Genomic DNA, 21162 nt, shown 5'->3' with positions numbered 1-21162 from the left:
CTCTGAGTGAGCGATACGCAGGTGGTTTTAGTGTATTCCTTGAAACATCATATGAAGCCTATTCTAGAAACCTTGCTAGTAACCTTTCTCGGAATATACCAAAAGTAGAACAGATACCATTTGTGATCTTGCAGCTCTCGAAGAATGATATTACAAAGAAATCCAGACCATCAGCTGCATACAGACGTTGATAAATATCAATGGGGACAGCCGAAAATGGGTATCTCGACCGGAACTCGAACTCGGGATATCCTACTTACACGACAGACGCTCTATCCGGCTGAGCTATCGAGGACAAAGAGGATAGTGCGACTGCAGGGACTTATCTCTGGCACGCTCCTCGTGAGACCTACATTTCCAACTTACTGCCCACATAAGATATTTGTAGTGCCCCTGCCCACTATACTCAGTACACGCGGCAGACATCTATTGATTCCCGTAAGAGTTTTAGCAATGTGAATTCATCCTCACTGAAGAAGATCATTGGTCTGTAAGCCTTATCTACATGAAGATGGTATCTGTTCTCTCGGACGTTCCGTCTGCTTTATTTAGCACTAAGAGCACCATATTTGCTTAAATTCAATCCTCCTCCTTTTCTGTTAACGTTGTTTTTGTGCTTTTGAATGCTATGGTCTCTCTGTGCATCCTAGCATAGTAATGACTCGACGCTGACGAAACCATAGTATCGGAGGAACGAATCTGGTGCTTCATTGATCCCTGTGCATGACTTGTTACTGCAGGTTTATCCGTGTTTCCCATAACAAAGTTGCTCTTCTGCTCATTAAGAGGGGTGTTATGCTTGTTTTTGTGGTTCCTAGTAGGAGGGTGATTATAATTAAACTTTCGCTAGACGGCAAACTATTTATGATACGGGAATTCAACTTATGCGAATGAAGTTCAGACTGTGCGCTGTAGTAGTTGCGTTGTTAGCAGTGTTTGTGCCAGGAGTTGCCATTAAGCGCCGGTACTTGTACGTCGCAGCACAAGCATCAGTGTGCATTACAGTTGCAGACTGTCAACATGGGTCTGGACAAGGTGAGCAGGGCATAACTTGTAAAGCCGTTTTATCAAAGCAACTGTAATACTGCTGCTCCACCTCGCATTATCGACGCAATTAAGGAACATGAAGAAGTCCTCTTTCCGCACACCGATGTTGAGGAACACGAATTGGAAGTTCGAATTAACTGGCGATTAGGGAGTTGCTCTTCGAAGAGAGCGACGGGCAATAGCGTCACATATTGATGAAAAAGTTACTGTTGCCATGGCCGAGAATTCCGGATGCAACGCAGTGCATGAACTGTGTCACGGTAACTGAACATTCCATGATCCACCGTTCGAAAAGTGCTGCGAACAGTTGTGAAACGACATCCGTACAAGCTTCCAGGCTTTCGTGAAAGCAAATGGTCGTCACATTGAGCAACGTTTGTTAGTTGAAACGTAAACATGGTGCGTAATCACCAAATATTATCGTCTCTTGTGGAAATCAAAATGTTTTTCTTTCAGTGGTGTATTCGTCATTTCTTTTACATATGTTCATATAAAAATTTCTATAAAGTTTCGTTGTACTATGATCATTCGTTTTTTGTAGCGAAAATTTAATTGTAATTATCCTGTACATTTGACTGCATATGCAATGGATTTTGTATATTTCCGATGTGCCAAGCTGCGAGTGTAGATCTTTGCAGTGTTCCAAATATTCACGCACTCTTCTTATTGATTTTAACACCCTGTCTCTAACGTATGTTCTTAGTACTCTGTTGGTGTGATCTGTGACTGTTTTCTATCTAAGGGAAGAAATATTCTATTTAGTTCCTTCTTTCTCACCAGTAGCTCCAGAGTATGTAGCGCCCCATCTGTCTCTCCGTTAGGGTAGTTGTTTCTTCTAAAAATAGTTCTTAAACGAGTTTCCTCATCCTGTGTTTCATAGATTCATTTCTCCCTAATGGCTATAAACCAAGATTTACCATGGACTCAAATCAGGGGGGGGGGGGGGGGGCTGCCTTGTAACATTCTATAGATTTTCGGTGCCTTCCTTAAATCGCTGAAATCGAATACCGGGACAATGTCTTTGAAATGACCGCAATGGTTTCATCCACATTCATTCTTCTCTCCTAGCTTACGTTATCTCTAGTCACTTCACCGTCGAACAACGCTAAATTCTAATCTTTCATCTCTCATACAAGTTTTGAATCTATGCAGGGTACTTAATTGGTATGGATTGAATTAGGAAAAAAATTTTCTTAAAGCACGTCAACACATTAAAGTTATGTAAACTGACGGAAGTTTAGCGTTTGTAAAAAGGCTGTACTGATGCGTAAGTCGTGTAGCCTAAAGGTTTTAAGCTCTACCTCATGTTAACCGCATTTTGAAAGACGTCTTTCGAAAACAACAATAAGCACGTATTATTATTTATTTGGTTTCTAGCTTAGTCTGAAGTGTTATATCACTCACTCAACACGTATGTGCGAGTAAGTTGTCTACGTAAATACTTGTGCGTCAAGAAACGGATTAGATAATAGGAACTCTTATGCGTTGTAGAGCGTGTGCCACAATGCATGTTACACATTTTTAGAGGTTATAGCCTAATCTAACTGGATTATGATTTACATAGGAATCCGGGTGATTCCGTGATGAAGTTACAAACTTTCTAGGATGATGAAGAAGAATAAATGTATCAATTTGAGGTAAATGTCCGACTACCGGAAACGAACGAGTCGAAAGTTATTAGTAAAACCTTTCCGATACATCTGACAGTGGAATTTATGTACTGGTAGTGTTTTGCCAAGATTGTAGGCTAGATAACTTTCTGAGGTGGTAGTATGAATCAAAAAAAAAAAGGAAAAAAAAGTCCAGTAAAGGTGGGCTCAAAATAGCATACCTGACGAGCTACGAGTACTTGTGCATATTCGTTAGTGTGGAACGCGTCTCCTCTATTGAACAAGTGCTCAAAGCTCTTAAAGTATGCATTTCAGAGCCCCTGTATACTAGACACTTTTGCTTGTTTTGGCCCATACTACCACCTCCGGAAGTTCCCTACGCTATAGTCTTAACAACTACAGTACCCAATACGTGTATTCCACTGTCGGAGTTATCAGGACGTTTTGTTCTTCTAACTTTCGACTCGTTAGTTTCCGGTACATGGACCCTTATCTCAAATTAATACATTTATCCGTTTCTATGGTTCTTAAAAGTTTGTAACATCATTATGGAATCACCCTATAATATACATACCTTTACAGGCGCCGGCGCCTATGACTTTGACGCTCTGTAGCGTCGTTGGGTGACATCTCCGGACAAGTTGATCCACTGAGTCCCCTTTACAATTTCCAGAAATATGTAACATGAATTGTGAAGCATCCTGCTTATCGCAGCAATGGGTAATCAGAAGTTAATGAAGACCTAAGCGAAACTAGTACGCATTACGAAATTACTAAAAATTGAACAGAATTCAGAAACCTAACCCACAGATAGAAAGTTACTGATAATGCAGTTATATGTAGTAGAGAATAAACATAAAAAGTATCACAGCGAACAAGTGAAGAGCAACTGGGAGAAACAGTAGCATTAAATAATTTCAAACGCTCTTTTTGGGGATTAACGAATGAAAATGAACATAAAAAATTTAAGCAGCGTGGGAGCCAATACAGCATGAATAGCAGACTACAATAGCTTTTTGCAATGCTCCACTGACTTAAGACTTTTAACGTTAAAATTCATCGCACCGGGAATTCTCGCAGAACAATCGACTCAACAGTGCGTATTTCAGGCTTTGTCCAGTTACACGTGATTCAGCGGATATATCAACACGCAGTCATACAGAAGTGACTAGAAACCGCTGAATAATTAACAAACGAGTGCTCTTCTGTTCAGTTCAGACTGGGTCGCTATTTTATTTATTCTGCAGCGTGCTTCAATGTAACTGGGTGATTTACTGCAGTCATTGGTACGTTAACTAAAGAAGGTAAGTATATTTGCTGTGGTAACCGAAATTAGTGTCATAGCTTTACTTACACAAAACTGCGTCGCAGCAGAAATGACGGTCACCAGGTGCTCCTTTTGTAACAGTCGTGATGGAATTAAGTACTGATAATGGTACTTGGAACCCAACATCTGGCAGGATAGGTAAGAGGGCTTCTCAGGTCACCATGAAGCGTAACGCCTCTGAAGCCGCGATGAAGATGGGAATATGGGATGTACAATCAAATGAGGAAGACTAACATAAGATATATTTGATCTGTATGAGTCCAGACGAGGCGGAAATTGAGATTCTACAGCGATGAGTTTAGATTAATGTATAATGGCGTTGAGAAAAGAGGAAAGCGTGGAGTAGAATTACAGTAACATGAAAACGTGCCCGGGTAATGATCGCAAAAATAAACAGTACACCTGCGGACTTCGTAATCATTCAAATATATTTGCAAACATCGGCTAATGGCTTGGAAAAAGTGGAGACCATGTGTGAAGATACTGAAGAACTATTAAAACTGACTAAGGAAAAAGATGTTGGGGCAATAATGGGTGATTTTAATGCAATAGAAGGATACCACGAAGGCAATAAAACAGCATGATTTTAGATTAAGAGGAAATAAAAGAAAGAGCTGAGAACTTGCTAGATTTCTGCAATCAAAATATTAAAGTTATTACAAACACGTTATCTGACGTTCCTCTTAGAAGAAGGTACACGCTAGTGGCGGCAGACAACTCACCATCTTCTTTAGATTATATACTAATGAAGCAAAGCTACTGGAATAAGGTAAAACCTTGCTATAGCTATTCAGGTCCAGACATATATATTGACCATACAGTTGTGTCAACCTAGCATAATATTACATTTCAAAGAATCAAAGATCTGTCAAAAAGAAGTGGAGAGTAGGATGGCTGAAAGTAGAAGGAATAAAGATGGCTTTTGAAGAAAACACTAATAAAATATATAGTGGAAGTGATGAGCCAGTGCAGTGTATTAATATCAAGACGGGGGTAATTGAAGCAACAGGTGAGGTATCAGGAAAAAGGAAACTGAAGTGTAGCAAACAATGGATGACAGAAGAAATACCAAACCTAATTCAGTAAAAGTATAAGCCTAGGAAGGAAACTAGTGAACATGACAACAAAAATCACATCAGAATCAAATGTGGAGAAGGAAACAGCAAGTGGACTAAAATCATTGATGAAGGGACAGAAGAAGATCAGAAAAAGGGCAAAGCAGGAGCAAGTTTGTAATGAAATCAGAGACCTGCAGTACAAAGCTTGAAGAAAATCTGTGGCAGTTAAAAATAAAGAAGCAATATTATTGATAGACAATGATGAGATGTGTACTCGTTGGGAGGAATGCATTGAAGAACTGTACGATGATTAGGACTTCAGGAATGGAAATACTGTAATTGATGACATCAGTGAGTGTGAAAGGTCCTATAGCCGGCCGCGGTGGCCGAGCGGTTCTAGGCGCTTCAGTCCCGAATCCTGCCTCGGGCATGGATGTGTGTGATGTCGTTAGGTTAGTTATGTTTAAGTAGTACTAAGTTTTAGTGGACTGATGACCTCAGATGTTAAGTCCCATAGTGATCAGAGCCATTTTTGAACCACTTTTTGCAAGGTCCTATAACTGGAGACGTGTTACAATCCTTCGGGGGTTGTAATATTTCAGAATGACTGAGACGTATGGTCTTTGAGAGACGGATGACTCACGCCGCTGCGTGCAGAGAACACCGGCAAGTGTGTCATTGGCTTTATTGCATAGAAGGTACAGAGACGGCCGCACGCTGATCCTGTTGATGGTACTGCACGGCATGTGCTCGTGGGTCAGCACCAATGCCGATGCTGGAATCTGCTGTGTCAGCATCTGGTCGCCCAGCCTTGCAGACGTAGCTCTCCTACACAAGCCACGGCTAAGAGGCTGCCGTGTGTGTTGCCTTTGCCGGTAGCTCGGGACACGGCTGACTGCTCCCTCAAGCACAAGCCGCGAGTTCGGGCCCCAGCCCTGTCCTTACGGACGTCAGCTTGCAGTCCGCCTGACGATGTCTCGCAGTGAGCGGAGACCAGCGGCCCTCTCACTCCTTGGCCCGATGCAGCTCCTAGTTGCAGACCACCCCACCACAGCTACGGCGCGTCCGTGCAGCGCAGGTTGGTGGTAGTTTCAATGGGCCAGTTGGCCATCACCAGAGATCGTCGTGGTTGGTCTGCAGCTTAAACAATTGTCATTCTTTCTGGTTCTACACACGGACAGCATTGCGTCACGATTGTCCGATTTGAGCCTCCAAGCTTGTTTATTTATACGTTTCTCCTTACCCCTCTGATGTAGTTCCTCTGGTGTGGACAAATCGAGTGTTCTTTAATAATTACAACATCAGCTTTCCTCAGCCCTCTCCGGCACATACACACAGGTAACTAGGCGATGTTGTAACAGCAGTGTATGGATTCTTTACAGCACATCAGTGGCCTTTGCTACATTCGTAACTTATTACTTGTATACAGTGCGCGCCAGGTTACGACTTGTCGCCTGTGAGTGGTGTCGTAAATCTGCCTCGCAGAATCGTTTGCCAAATATCGACATTGCCCGTGCCTGCCATCCGATGTGACAATCGGTCCTTAACTACTACCTTTCAGCCATGGCTGCGTGAAATCTACAAGAATTCTCAAAATTCACACCTGCATTTATTTGTGGCGCTGCATACCTCCTCCCTTCCGAGAAGATTTGTCCCGATTCTACAAAAACGTGCTCCAATTGAACTACCTTAACTCTAATAATGTACATACTGAGGACAGTCTTCCGAATTCGACCATACAGAACTTCCGCTCACACTTTGCTTCAAGAATGTACCTCTTATCGTACCTTTAAATACTAATTAAGACCTTAAACAAAATTGCTTCCCCGACATACAAGTGTCAGTCAACTGTTCTACTGGGAACTGGTGTGTTGCCACCTTCACAGCCTTTGCTCTCTTGCTTCTTACCCAAAAATACAGTACGCAAAAGACTGCTAGAGAAACGGCGCAACTTATGGCCAATACAATCACCCTAATACATTGTGCTCCTGTTCTTCCGGGAAATGGTGCACATGCGGCCACATTTGTTCCATCGATATTCTATCTTTCTAGGACTCTATTGATCTGTCCTAGGACTGCAAAAGCTCTGGGTTGAGTATCTCATCAAAATACATTAAATTTTGAACAGGTAATACCCTCAGAGGTCCTTCTGGCCAATACAATGTGTTCCGTGACAATGTCATAACTGCTTAGCCTGTAGGCGTAGCCGGAAGACGGAAATCCGTCCCGACTACCCCACAAGTCATGCCATTAATGATCAATCTGCTTCCCCGAAGCTCGAGATTTTTCAACCCAACCAATCTGCCTCCTTCGCAGCAATTCAACCGTACAGTTTCCAACGTGATTACGGAGTATAACCAATGTATACCTATCCTCTGGAAGTACATTCGAGCTAGCAGAAGCTCCTTCCCGCAACTCGTCCCATTTACTTCCCCCAAGAAAAAATTTGCTTCACATGTCCGCATATCAGTCAGTACTTGGCCAGCAGGACAGATCACACCCTCCTCTTGTACACACGTTTCCAACTCTACCCGTGACATTACCACATGACCCTACCTATTCTTTGAGACTAGCAGTACTTCCCGTGTTCTCACCTCCACCTACTTCCCTAGTATTCCCCATTTCACTGGATACGGGCGAATGCTGTACCAGAGGAACTTCGAGTTTCTTCCCGCAACAGATACACGGATCGCTATATGCACCCTGTCTCCATCAGTTTCCACCTCCAGTCTATCTACGAGGGTTGGAACTTTAATAGTGGCAACTATTTATTTCTAGCTCGTGCAAAACAGATACGTGTTTCAAAGTTTGACTAATCTTCAAAGTAGTCACCAGCATTGTTTGCCAGCGATGTGGAAGTCGTAGGTTAGTCTTACCAGTACTAGTTCTGTTGGCAGTTCGAGCAGCGCGGTATGTTGCCCGACGAATTTGTAGAAGTTGTGAAGAGGATTCCGTGAAGTGTTCCCTTCAGTTTAGAAATCGTGTTCAACTCAACGAGGTCTTAAGTCAGGGGAGTGCAGTAGGTGGTACAGCACTTAGCAACCCAATTAGTCAAACAAATCAGTAACAGCTCTCATTCACACACTGTCCTGGAAAATTATGTTCAGATCCTGCAGAAACTGTCACCACTTCTTTCTCTATGTTATTCTTTTTTTGAACACAACCTACGACCAGCTTAGAGACAGAGGTGATGACAGTTTCTGCAGGACCTGATCATCATTTTGTAGGACAATGCTAAACCACGTACAGTGGACGTGTTTCTATTTTGTTTGACTGATGGAGCTGCTAAGTGCTATACCACCTGCTGCACTCCCTTGACTTAAGCCTTCGTAAGTTCAGCTCGATTTCTAAACTGAAGGAAACAATTCACGGCATTCGCTTCAGAACTGCTACAAATTCAGTCTGGAGCCGCGCGGCCGCTACGGTTGCAGGTTCGAATCCTGCCTCGGGCATGGATGTGTGTGATGTCCTTAGGTTAGTTTAAGTAGTTCTAAGTTCTACGGGACTGATGACATGAGAAGTTAAGTCCCATAGTGCTCAGAGCCATCTGAACCATTTTTTTGCTACAAATTCGTCGGGCAACAGACCGCGCCGCTCGAACTGTCAACACAACTGGCACTGCTGAGAGTAGCCTACGACTTACACATCGGTGGCAACGGGTTATACACAATGCTGATGACTACTTTGAAACACGTATCTATTTTGTACGAGCTGTAAATAAATAGTTGCCACTATTTAATTCCAACCCTCGCATATGGAAGAACAGTGCTAGATTCTTCTGCGACGCTCTGGTTATATGCTGTAACTCCACGGGAAACTGCCTTTCTGCCCGCTGCAATCTCATCATGAATTCAGTCGGTGTAACCAATATGGGATTAAATTGCCCATGAAGCGTCGCCTCCTGTAATACCGCCTCTGCACGTGTAGCATCCCCAAGCTAGTGCGCTAGCCCACGCAGCAACCTCGTTACAATCAATTCGTTGTACTATGCACTTAGTTGTTTCTGTATTTTCTCCAAATCGCTATTCAGCACCTCCCACGCTTCGCTAGCACGTCAGGTTAGCTCTTCTGCTAATTCCCGTACTAGTCTCATGTTAGTCAACGACCCTTGTTCAAAGTTCGATGACCTCATTGTTTGCCGCTCCACGGCATCCTTCATAGAACTTGCCGTCTGCTGAACCTGATCAACTGTGCCCCTGCATTCCCGCTTAGTCTGCTGTATTTAACCATTTTCCTCCAACACTTACCCAGCCTCTCTTTCACCAACTCCTAGCTTGAGGAACCAGTCCACCAACTGCGACAACTGAGCCCTTAATTTATCGTAAGGGAACTGCAACATCTGGCACTCTCCCTTTATCTCCCTAAATAAATTATTCCCTTGTGCCTCCTTATGTAAGAGAGTCGTTCACAAAATAAGTTCCGTTTGGTTATAAAAAAAAAGTGTACAGATACAGAAAAATTATTTATTGTACAAAAATCTAAAGCTGTTAAACACTTTTCTACACAGCTTCCGAAATTTTGTAGGGACTTGTCGCAGCGTGGCACAAGTTTATGTGTGGTTTCTTCATAGAAGGTTGCCTCCTGTGTATTCAACCATTTGGTGACATGTTCTTTCATCTCGTCATTATCGTTGGAGTGTTGACCACCAAGGATAAATTTTAGGCGTAAGAAGAGATGAAAGTCGCTAGGACCGAGGTCCGGGCTGTACGGAGGATGATCAATCGCGTCCCAGTGAAATTCCCGTAAGAGTTGTTTGGTCACATTCGCCGCGTGAGGTCGGGCATTATCATGGAAAGAAACAGCACCTTTTGACAGTAATCCTCGGTGCTTGTTTTGTATTGCTCGGCGCAATTTCTTAATGGTCTCGCAGTAACTATGTGCATTGATTGTTTGGCCTTGTGGTAAGAAATCAATCAGCAAAAAGCCTTTTCTATCCCAAAAAAACGGTGCATATGACTTTTCGAGGTGTCAAGATTTACTTAGGCTTAACCTTGTTGGGGATGAAGTGTGCCTCCATTCCATTGATTGCCGTTTTGTGTCAGGGGTGTCATACGATACCCAAGTTTCATCCCCCGTGACTATCCGAGAAAGAAAACCATCGCCTTCTTCATTGTAGTTCCTCAAAAACTCAAGTGCACTGCCCATTCGTTTTTGTGTTGCTCAGTAAGAATTTTGGGTACCCAACGTGAGCAAAGTTTTCGAAATTTCAGTTTTTGAGTAACAATTTCATGAATAAGTGATCGTGATTTTTGCAGAAGTTCCGTAGCAAGGGCACTAAGTGTAAACTTACGGTTGTGGTTAATCTTCTCTTCAATTGTGTGAACCAGTTCATCAGCAACCACAGACGGGCGTCCACTTCGTTCTTCATGGTGCACTTGATCACGTCCTTCATTGAACAGTCTGGCCCATCTTCTAACCATTGAATCACTCATAGCATTTTGTCCGTGAACTTCGCAGATTTTGAGAGGAATTTCCTTTGGTTTAACCTTCTTTGCATTTAGAAAACTAATCACAGATTTGATCTCACACGCGGCGGCATTTCCAATTACGGCTGGCATTATAAATAAGCACTACAAAGCACACGTCGGCAGCAGCTATCTGAAAATGCCATCGACAATCGAAAGGCAACAATATTGACGCTACTGGACTTCAGCAAAGCTTTTGACACTGTTAACTTTGACATATTGCTCAGAAAAATGCAAGAGCTTAATTTCTCCGATAGTGCAATGAGATGGTTTGAAAGCTACTTAAAAGACAGACAGTAATGTGTTGTCTGCGTAAATGAAAAATCTTCCTGGAAACATGTTTCCTCGGGAGTGCCACAAGGATCAGTCTTAGGACCACTTTTGTTTTCTTTATATGTCAACGATATTTCGTCGGTTCTGTCCTCCTGTAAATATCATTTCTATGCCGACGACCTCCAGCTCTACCTAAGCGTCAGACCTGAAGATGTAAACACTGCAATCGCTCAGATGAATGATGATCTGTCTTCAGTAGTGAGATGGGCGAAAAACCTGGGGCTTAAACTAAATGCAAAAAAGACGCAAGTAATCTTAATAGCTCATCAGAAATTAATAAGTTCAGATTTCCGCGAACGGCTACCTCCTATTCTGCTCGACGGTACTCCAATACCATATCAGAAAACAGTGAAGAACGTGGGTGTAACTTTGGATGAGCATCTCATCTGGGCGGAGAATACAGTCGCAGTGTGCCGAAAGACGTCTGCTTGTCTCTATGCTCTCAAAAAGTTTCGGAACATATTTCCACAGGACTTGAAACGCCAGCTCGTGCAAGCACTCGTTCTACCGAACTTCCACTATTGTGATGTGATTCAACAAGGCATGAGTAGTGAAAACAAAAGACGGCTAGAGCTAACCATGAATGCCTGTGTGCGTTACACCTGCAACATTCGCCGATATGATCATGTTAGTGCTTCATACTCCGAGCTAGGGTGGCTGCGGCCGGACAAATTGCGTGACTACCACACTCTATGTCTACTCCACCGACTCCTCATCGCGCAAGCTCCCCAGTACCTTGCTTCAGAGATTAAAAACCTGTCATGTCATCATAATCGAAACACGAGGTCACTCTTATTTGGTATCCTAACGGTGCCCACTCACAAAACAAAAACTTTTGCAAACTCCTTCTCAGTTGCCGCTGTCCGCCTCTGGAACAAACTGCCCCTTACCTTGCGCAAAATTCGATCTCCTGCTGCTTTTAAGAAGAAGTTGAAGCATTTCCTTCTATCATCCGCACAAAGTTCTCCACTAAATTAATGTACAAGGAAAATCCCCTCATCTGTCAAATAGCAAAGCTAGCGTCTCCTATCTTGCTCCTCAGATGCCTTCCTCTTCATCTTTCTCTATTAGCCACGCAATCTTCTTTTCCTTTATATTTCCTTAATTATGTTTCATCATGTCTCTATTCTTCTCCTCCCTTCACCATGAGTCTCCCTCATACTCCCTGCTGCTGGCACTCCTATCAAAATCTGTCTCTTCAATAATGTCTAATTATAACAGTACTTGTGACCTAAGAATATAAACTCTATATGTATGTATTTTTCCAGGTGTACCTTTCAAATTGTTTATTTCACTTTTTGTACTAGATGTAGTTTAACATGCCTACTAAAACATATGAATGTAAAATAAGTAGAATGCCTGGTTAGATGTAAGAGAGGGCCTGATGGCCCTAATCTTGCCAGGTTAAATAAATAAATAAATAAATAAATAAATAAACAAATACATGTCAGAATAACTGCCGTGCATGCTCGGAACTGCGATCGTAGCGCTGCCGCGGATAGAAATAGAAACGGAACGTACTTTGTGGACGACCCTCGTAATTCCGAAAAGGCATCCTCCGTCTTAACGCACCTCACCCCTAATCTTTCAGACCTCCACTGTTGCTTTAGCGTCCATTAATTACTAGTAAGCCACACATCAGGTTGTCTAGAGAATATCACATCCGATTCTAAAGGCTGAACAACCGCTACCTGCGCTGCCTCGCCCTTGCAGACGTACAGCGACAGCAGGACCATCCTCGTTCCCCAGAATGTCCTTGTGTATTCGCCACCTGTGGAACAAAATTACTCTTATCACTGCCTCTCTCCTCCCACAACCCACAAAAAAACAATATCAGTAATAACGGCATGCAAAACTAACAACTCCACAAATCCCAGTGGGAATAAAAATACGCACTTCCTGAGATTCTAAAAAAAATGGCAAATTACATATATACAACTTACGCGACCTTAACCTATACTGCACATCATGTACCTCACGTTGCTCACCAATTCCAGTTTCCTTATTTATTCCCTTTGTAACTTTCACCTCCTCATTCGGTGCCGACAACTGTGATATCTCATTTAACATTCCTTTAAACGGTTTTGTGCGACTGACGTGTATAACAGACGAGTTTGTGGGGAACTGTATACTCACGTTGACCGGTGAGGTCATTTCCACGACATGGTTTGGCCCTGGTATTTTGTTAACAATTTCTTCGTTTCCTCTTTGACGTAAAAGGACTAATACTATTACCCACTGCCCCATGCGGTATTGCGACAATCTGCCCATGCCTCTGTTTTGTTGCTCCTGGCGTTCTAGCGGCTTCGTGTTTGCCTTTTGCACATTCCTCCAAACTTCTGCTGACAAACTTCTTCACCGTGTCACCATCCGGTCCTAATTTAACAATCAAAACTTGAAAGGGGGATGAAATTTTCCGCCATATATAACCTCAAATGGTGACAAGCCCGTTGCACTATGAACCTTCGAATCATAGTCACACTGTACACAAGGTAAATAGGTGTACCAGTAGTCGTGGTTCAAATGGCTCTGAGCACTATGGGACTTAACTTCTGAGGTCATCAGTCCCCTAGAACTTAGAACTACTTAAACCTAACTAACCTAAAGACATCCATGCCCGAGGCAGGATTCGAACCTGCGACCGTAGCGGTCGCGCGATTCCAGACTGTAGCGCCTAGAACCGCTCGGCCACTCAGGCCGGCCGTACCAGTAGTCCTGCCTGGAACGTTTGTAATAGCTCAACATCTTTGGAACTGAGAATGAGATTTTCACTCTCAAGGGGAATGTGCGCTGATATGAAACTTACTGGCAGATTAAAACTGTGTGCCCGACCGAGACTCGAACTCGTGACCTTTGCCTTTTGCGGGCAAGTGCTCTACCATCTGAGCTACCCGAGCACGACTCACGTCCCGTCCTCACAGTTTCACTTCTGCCAGTACCTCGTCTCCTACCTTCCAAGCTTAACAACAGCTCTCCTGCGAACCTTGCAGAACTAGCACTCCTGAAAGAAAGGATATTGCGGAGACATGGTTTAGCCACAGCCTGGGGGATGTTTCCAGAAGAATCTCATTCTCTCGAACAGTCCTGAAAATTTTCTTGATATCTGTATCAGTTTTAATGGGTAAAAATGCAGATATTTCCAATGATGACTGAGGACAGTGTTCTGAGAAGCACTGCATCAGTATTTACTTGATTTGTTGAGTAACAATTATAGCCGTTACAAGTCATATGTTTTTACGCAGAGTCAAGAGGCGGATTCAGATGTCCTAATGTGATCGAATTTTCTCGTGGCATCATGCTTGCATAAATCACGGTTTACTTGTCACATCAAAATAAGTAGAGTCGTGGTAAGATAAGGCATTTTTCGACCTACCAGAAGATGAAGGCGATGCTGTGCGTGGTTAAGGACTGTCTCGGACTCAGCATCCTTGGAATTTGAGATCCTCGTGAGTGTGGAAGCAACTACATCGGTTTGTGGCCGCATTGGTACCAACAGCTGCACAGACCAGCAAAAGTACTTTAAAAATCGAGAACAGTTGCTGAACAGTCTCAATAGTAAATTCAGAATAATATTTGATGAAAGTAAAATGGGGATTCTGTTATATATTACAGTAATAGTAGTTGTGTGGAACCGAGCTCTCGACGCTGAGAAGACAGAAACGTTATGAGCTGTTCACGTTCCTAAGAGAAGGGTGGCACCACCAGTGCAGACATGGACACGGCCTCGGACAGCATGACGTAATAATCACATACTCTGACCAATTAGAATCAATTTATGGGCTAAAATGGTGACCAGAAGTGCAGCCACGACATTTATCTGTTGCTGATGCTATGCTCCAGCATTTTGTCGGAAACTGGAGATTTACGCTGATATTACGCGACAGGTAAACCGGAAATATTTTATCCAAATGTCCTTGTACATAAATTTACCCCGCACTCTTTAGTTCATTTCACTGCACTGCACTTCACTTTGCTTTACTAATATATGAGTGCATGTGGAATGTTTATGACATGCAAAGTGCGACACTGAAATGGAGATACTGATGTAGTAATGGGGGAGCTCATATTACATGTGTGTGTGTGTGTGTGTGTGTGTGTGTGTGTGTGTGTATGTAAAATAGCAGCAATGTCATGAAATACATTTCAATAGAAAATGTGAACTACACTCACAGTTTTAAAATTAACACAAATAATGAGTTAACCCAACAGTGCTGCTGTAAACTACCGCTTAAGAAAATTTAAAAGGCCTCTAAACCAAAATATTTGAAGTAAGTCGAATAATTCATCATCATTATAACCGCCATCTTCAAGGATTAGGCCTTTTGTGCTGTTCTCACCCACAGTTGTTCATGCCATTCTTTAACGGTAGTCCCTGCATCCTATAGCTACAGTGTTAAATTTGCAATATTAATCATCCATTATCTTAGAACCTTTCACAGATAAAGATCTGGTATTTTTGGGATGTATAGTTTCACACCTTTTTTGATTACTGAACCAGAATCATAATATATGTATAGGGAAATAATTAGTTATGAATTTTTTAAAGTTATGTTCAACTTTTTTCTAAATCCACTTTTGCTTCTGTAAGAGATAACATAGTGTAAAATTAGATACACAGATATGTAATAGTTCCTGAGATAAACAGGTCAAATATTTAAAAAAAACTCATTTTCAGCAAATCATATTTAAATGTTTCATTTGATATTAATTCACATATAGAGGCATGCCAGCTCCTAGAACCAGGCAGGCTGGCATTATCTGGATCCTGTTCTAGATCATCCTGATAACCTAAAAGCTTCTTTCTTTCCCTGCCTCTTGATTCTTTAGTCATTTCCTCTGCTTCACGCTGGGCTTTCGTGATCCTAAGTCGATCCATTTACTGGAAGGCTTGCAGTTTGTTGGCTCCTGGATTGATACCTTGTTGCTCTTATACCAGAACTCTTCCCTTATAACCATCATTAAACGTTATCACAGTGTCACTAACACCAAGCATAGAGTTTTCACTCTCACAACTACATTTTCTGGTACGTGGGTCCAAATGATATTATTGAAAGACTCATTCGGGTTCTGCCGTCGACCATGGAGACATTTGGAAAGAAGGTCAGGATGACCTAATTCTCTATATCAGGCTCGTCCAAACGTTTCCCGTGGGGTGCTAGCGCCTGCAATTGCCCGAGGCCAGCGCCCCGGGCGAATTCGTATGTTACTGCAGTGGCTTAGCTGACCGTGCGGTCTACCCGCAGCGCCTCGCCACGCCGCGGTACGCGCGCTTCGAACAGAAGACAGTCCGCAGCGCCAGCAGCGGTCAAAAGCACTGATGCAACACAAAGCCATTAGTCTACAGACGTAAGGCTACAATGGATAGAGACGGATGGTCAACAGTCAACAGCAGCAGAAAAAAAAATGGGGAGCGACGCGTCCGCACTATTTAAACCTGAGCGGGAAATAAATTTCTTTTCTACTGCTGTCGAAAATGATGCCAGATGCTTAGTATGTCATCGGAAACTCATGTATATAAAAAGTACTCGACTAAACGGCGCTGTCACAAACATCAGTTCGAAAATTTGTCGCTACAGAAGTGCCAGTCAAAGCTTGAAGAACTGAAAGAAAATTTCAAGCAGCATTATAGTGAAGTAAGAGTTTCCTATCGTATGACCCTTAATTATCTGTAAAGATGATAAATAAAACTAAATCTGATATGTAGCTTAGCAGTTTCCCAGTTATCGAATACCAGATTGTTAGCAACAAGGAACATTTCTTTTCGGTTAATTTTTGCATTTGGGTTGCATTAAATCGCGTCGCACGGATGCCATAAAAAGTTTTAGGTGCTAGTTTTTGCCACTTTCTGTTAAGCTCGCACAGACGCTCTCTCGGACAGCAAAGTCTCATTGAGTCAGTCTTTGTTTTAGTGTACTTGAATTTTGATGGATGGGATAACATATGTTGTGGTTTGATCAATTAATTAAAACAATAATATTCGAACAGATAAAAATTTATTTTGCGACCACATTTCGCTGTTCTTGCTAGCGTCTATGACCGTTTTCAGAGGAACAAAGGCAAAATGCACGTAAAACCAACATTTTTGTTAGTTTTTTATTTGGGATTGAATGAATGAAACAAATAATTGTTAAAATGATAAGAGTATTTTAAAAACAATATTGTACAAAACTAATTATAAGTTTTTTTCCCGTGGTAGGAGCAGGAAACAGGTGGGCAAACTTAGCGCGCAAGTTACAAATGCTCGCTGAGAACTGCGAAAGCAGGGAAACCATTTGCGGCTGGGAATCTCATCAAGGATTACCTGGTCGACTCGGTGGCTTGTATTCGTCAGGCAGACCTGACGGAAAAATTTGAAAAATAGCTCTTTCGCCTCAAACTATTGCTCAACGAGTTGAAGATATAGCCCCAGACATGTAGCAGCAAGTAATGGAGAGATCGGAAAACTTCGTTTCATTTACTGTTGCTGTGGATGAGCACACGGACGTTACGGCCATATCTCAGCTCGTCATATTCGTTCGGGGTGTCGACGACAATATGCGTGTCACCGAAGAATTTCTTGACCTTATACCATTAAAAGACACAATCACGAGTTTGGACAATTTTCCAGCCGTGGAAAACGTGTTCGAGTCAATGCGTTTAAAATGGGTACGTCTGACCAGTGTAACAACGAATGGGGCCTATGTGCTATGAGGGTTACGCACTGGATTCCTGGGTTACGTCACGTCAAAAATGGCTGAAGTTGGCTGTTCCTTATTCGCGGCAGTCCGTTGTCTGATACACAAATGGCTCTAAGCACAATGGGACTTAACATCTGAGGTCATCAGTCCCCTAGACTTAGATCTACTTAAACCTAACTATCCTAAGGACATCACACACATCCATGCCCGAGGCAGGATTCGAACCTGCGACCGTAGCAGCAGCGCAGTTCCAGACTGAAGCGCCTGGAACCGCTCGGTCACAGCGGCCGGCTTCTGATACACCAGGAGGCCCTTTGTGTGAAGATTGTCAACATAGAAAATATTATGGACACACTTTTTCGATGGTATATTATCTTCGCTCGCATGGACTCACACACCGCCAATTCAAAGAATATCTGACTGATATCGAAGCGGAATACCCGAACATCCATTACCACGCCGAAGTAAGATGGCTGAGCAGAGGGAAGGTGCTTCATCTGTTTTTCTCCTTGAGGGACGACATCAATACCTTTTTGGAAACGAAAAAACGTCCAGAAGAATTACTTCGTGATCCTAAGTGGTTGGCGACTTTGGCTTTTTTCAGTCACCCAACTGGTCATTTAAATATTTTGAACATTTCAGTGCAAGGCAAAAATCACTCTGTTGATGATTTAGTGCAGACGATTCAAGCGATTGTCTTAAAAAATTAGTTTGAGGGGGAAAAACAGTTGCGCGAGGAGGATTGTGGACTCTTCCCTTCATTATACAGCGTTAAAGAAGATGTGTATGTTTCAGATTCGTTCAAATCATTTGAGAATTACAGGAAGTGTCTGAAAACAAATTTTTGGAGATAAGTGAGCCTCAACCAGCATTAGATATATTTGTTCGCCAGTTTTCCTTTCGGGCAGAGGACGTCCCACAAGTGTTTCAACTAGAACTGATTTACCTGCAGTGCGATATCCGCCTGAAAGACCACTTTCTTATGTGTAAAATTTTGCATGACTTTTACAGCCGTTTTCCACGAGAGAAGTATCCTCTTTTCACAAGCACGTGGTCAAAGTTCTCTCAATATTTGGTTCCACGTATATTTGTGAGCGCTTTTTTTCTCTTTTAAAGCTTGCTAAAACTAAGAACCGTTCACTACTTAGCTATAAAAATTGGACTAATTCTTTGAGGTTAGCAGTCTCCCGCAGTATTGTACCAAACTACACTCCTGGAAATTGAAATAAGAACACCGTGAATTCATTGTCCCAGGAAGGGGAAACTTTATTGACACATTCCTGGGGTCAGATACATCACATGATCACACTGACAGAACCACAGGCACATAGACACAGGCAACAGAGCATGCACAATGTCGGCACTAGTACAGTGTATATCCACCTTTCGCAGCAATGCTGGCTGCTATTCTCCCATGGAGACGATCGTAGAGATGCTGGATGTAGTCCTGTGGAACGGCTTGCCATGCCATTTCCACCTGGCGCCTCAGTTGGACCAGCGTACATGCTGGACGTGCAGACCGCGTGAGACGACGCTTCATCCAGTCCCAAACATGCTCAATGGGGGACAGATCCGGAGATCTTGCTGGCCAGGGTAGTTGACTTACACCTTCTAGAGCACGTTGGGTGGCACGGGATACATGCGGACGTGCATTGTCCTGTTGGAACAGCAAGTTCCCTTGCCGGTCTAGGAATGGTAGAACGATGGGTTCGATGACGGTTTGGATGTACTGTGCACTATTCAGTGTCCCCTCGACGATCACCGGTGGTGTACGGCCAGTGTAGGAGATCGCTCCCCACACCATGATGCCGGGTGTTGGCCCTGTGTGCCTCGGTCGTATGCAGTCCTGATTGTGGCGCTCACCTGCACGGCGCCAAACACGCATACGACCATCATTGGCACCAAGGCAGAAGCGACTCTCATCGCTGAAGACGACACGTCTCCATTCGTCCCTCCATTCACGCCTGTCGCGACACCACTGGAGGCGGGCTGCACGATGTTGGGGCGTGAGCGGAAGACGGCCTAACGGTGTGCGGGACCGTAGCCCAGCTTCATGGAGACGGTTGCGAATGGTCCTCGCCGATACCCCAGGAGCAACAGTGTCTCTAATTTGCTGGGAAGTGGCGGTGCGGTCCCCTACGGCACTGCGTAGGATCCTACGGTCTTGGCGTGCATCCGTGCGTCGCTGCGGTCCGGTCCCAGGTCGACGGGCACGTGCACCTTCCGCCGACCACTGGCGACAACATCGATGTACTGTGGAGACCTCACGCCCCATGTGTTGAGCAATTCGGCGGTACGTCCACCCGGCCTCCCGCATGCCCACTATACGCCCTCGCTCAAAGTCCGTCAACTGCACATACGGTTCATGTCCACGCTGTCGCGGCATGCTACCAGTGTTAAAGACTGCGATGGAGCTCCGTATGCCACGGCAAACTGGCTGACACTGACGGCGGCGGTGCACAAATGCTGCGCAGCTAGCGCCATTCGACGGCCAACACCGCGGTTCCTGGTGTGTCCGCTGTGCCGTGCGTGTGATCATTGCTTGTACAGCCCTCTCGCAGTGTCCGGAGCAAGTATGGTGGGTCTGACACACCGGTGTCAATGTGTTTTATTTTCCATTTCCAGGAGTGTATTAACTGTCTTCTTAAATAATGCTGACTGTAAGGATTAAAGGTCTGTAGGGCCTTAATTCTATTTTTAAATAAGTTTTCAAACTTGGTCAATTAAGATGATTGCGCAAAAAAAAATCACACTAAGAATCCGATGTCTAAACTTTGAAAAGGAATACAAAAAGCTGTAGCACGAAGTATTTACTTGTAACTACTAACAATAAGAATGAGACTCTATATCCCTTACGTAAGATTATTTCTAAAATAGAATATTTATGACACCAGTTCATTTACGAAATTGATAGATCTTTCAGAAGACATCTACCGTACATATGACGAGTGTGCATGAGCAGTAGTAATAAAATCAATCTGTGGGTCAGAAAACTACTAAGTTGTTCTTCGGTTTTTGTTTTGGATATTCTTTTCTAAAGCTTTGCGTAGTAATTCTGTCACACGAACTTTAGCTGTTACCTAAACAGTAAATGGTTTGCTTGTTTTACCGCTCATCATCCACTTTTACAAGAATGGTTCAAATGGCTCTGAGCACAATGGGTTTTAACTGCTGTGGTCATCAGTCCCCTGGAACTTAGAACTACTTAAACCTAACTAACCTAAGGACATCACAAACATCCATGGCAGAGACAGGATTCGAACCTGCGACCGTAGCGGTCGCTCGGTTCCAGACTGTAGCGCCTAGAACCTCTCTTCCACTCCGGCCGGCTCCACTTTTACAAAACTGCGCTTTCTTTGTTATTTTGTTTACGTTGAATCTGACTGCGGGATTGTCCAGCGGTCTTACTCGCTCTGCAGCTATGTCTTACTCCTACGCCGACACTAGCGACATACGGTCGCGTACGGGGCGCTGAATTACACTGCCTTGATAGCTTCCATCACTGCAGATGGAACGCTATTTTTGTGCCTATATTGTTCCTCTGTAGCTGCTGCTTGAGCTTTGTGGTACTTGCTACATGAATCACCACCAGGTGGGCAAAGACCATGCATAGGTGTATCATTAGTGGATAATTTGTAGAAGAAT

General features: G+C 43.4%; 1 protein-coding gene across 1 annotated transcript in view; it reads left to right on the top strand.

Annotated features, from left to right (window-relative positions):
• The first annotated feature begins 4899 nt into the window (after nucleotides 1-4899).
• Nucleotides 4900-21162, top strand: part of LOC126417124 (uncharacterized) — a 147919-nt gene continuing 131656 nt past the window's right edge. Inside the window, exon 1 of the mRNA XM_050085020.1 lies at nucleotides 4900-4993. Within this exon, the coding sequence (XP_049940977.1) occupies nucleotides 4900-4993 (94 nt within the window). The remainder of the gene's footprint in view (nucleotides 4994-21162) is intronic.

The sequence above is a fragment of the Schistocerca serialis genome, chromosome 8 (genome assembly GCF_023864345.2).
Source record: "Schistocerca serialis cubense isolate TAMUIC-IGC-003099 chromosome 8, iqSchSeri2.2, whole genome shotgun sequence".
NCBI lineage: Eukaryota > Metazoa > Arthropoda > Insecta > Orthoptera > Acrididae > Schistocerca > Schistocerca serialis.
The sequence above is the reverse complement of the archived record's forward strand: the minus strand, read 5'-3'. Positions and strand labels throughout refer to the sequence as shown.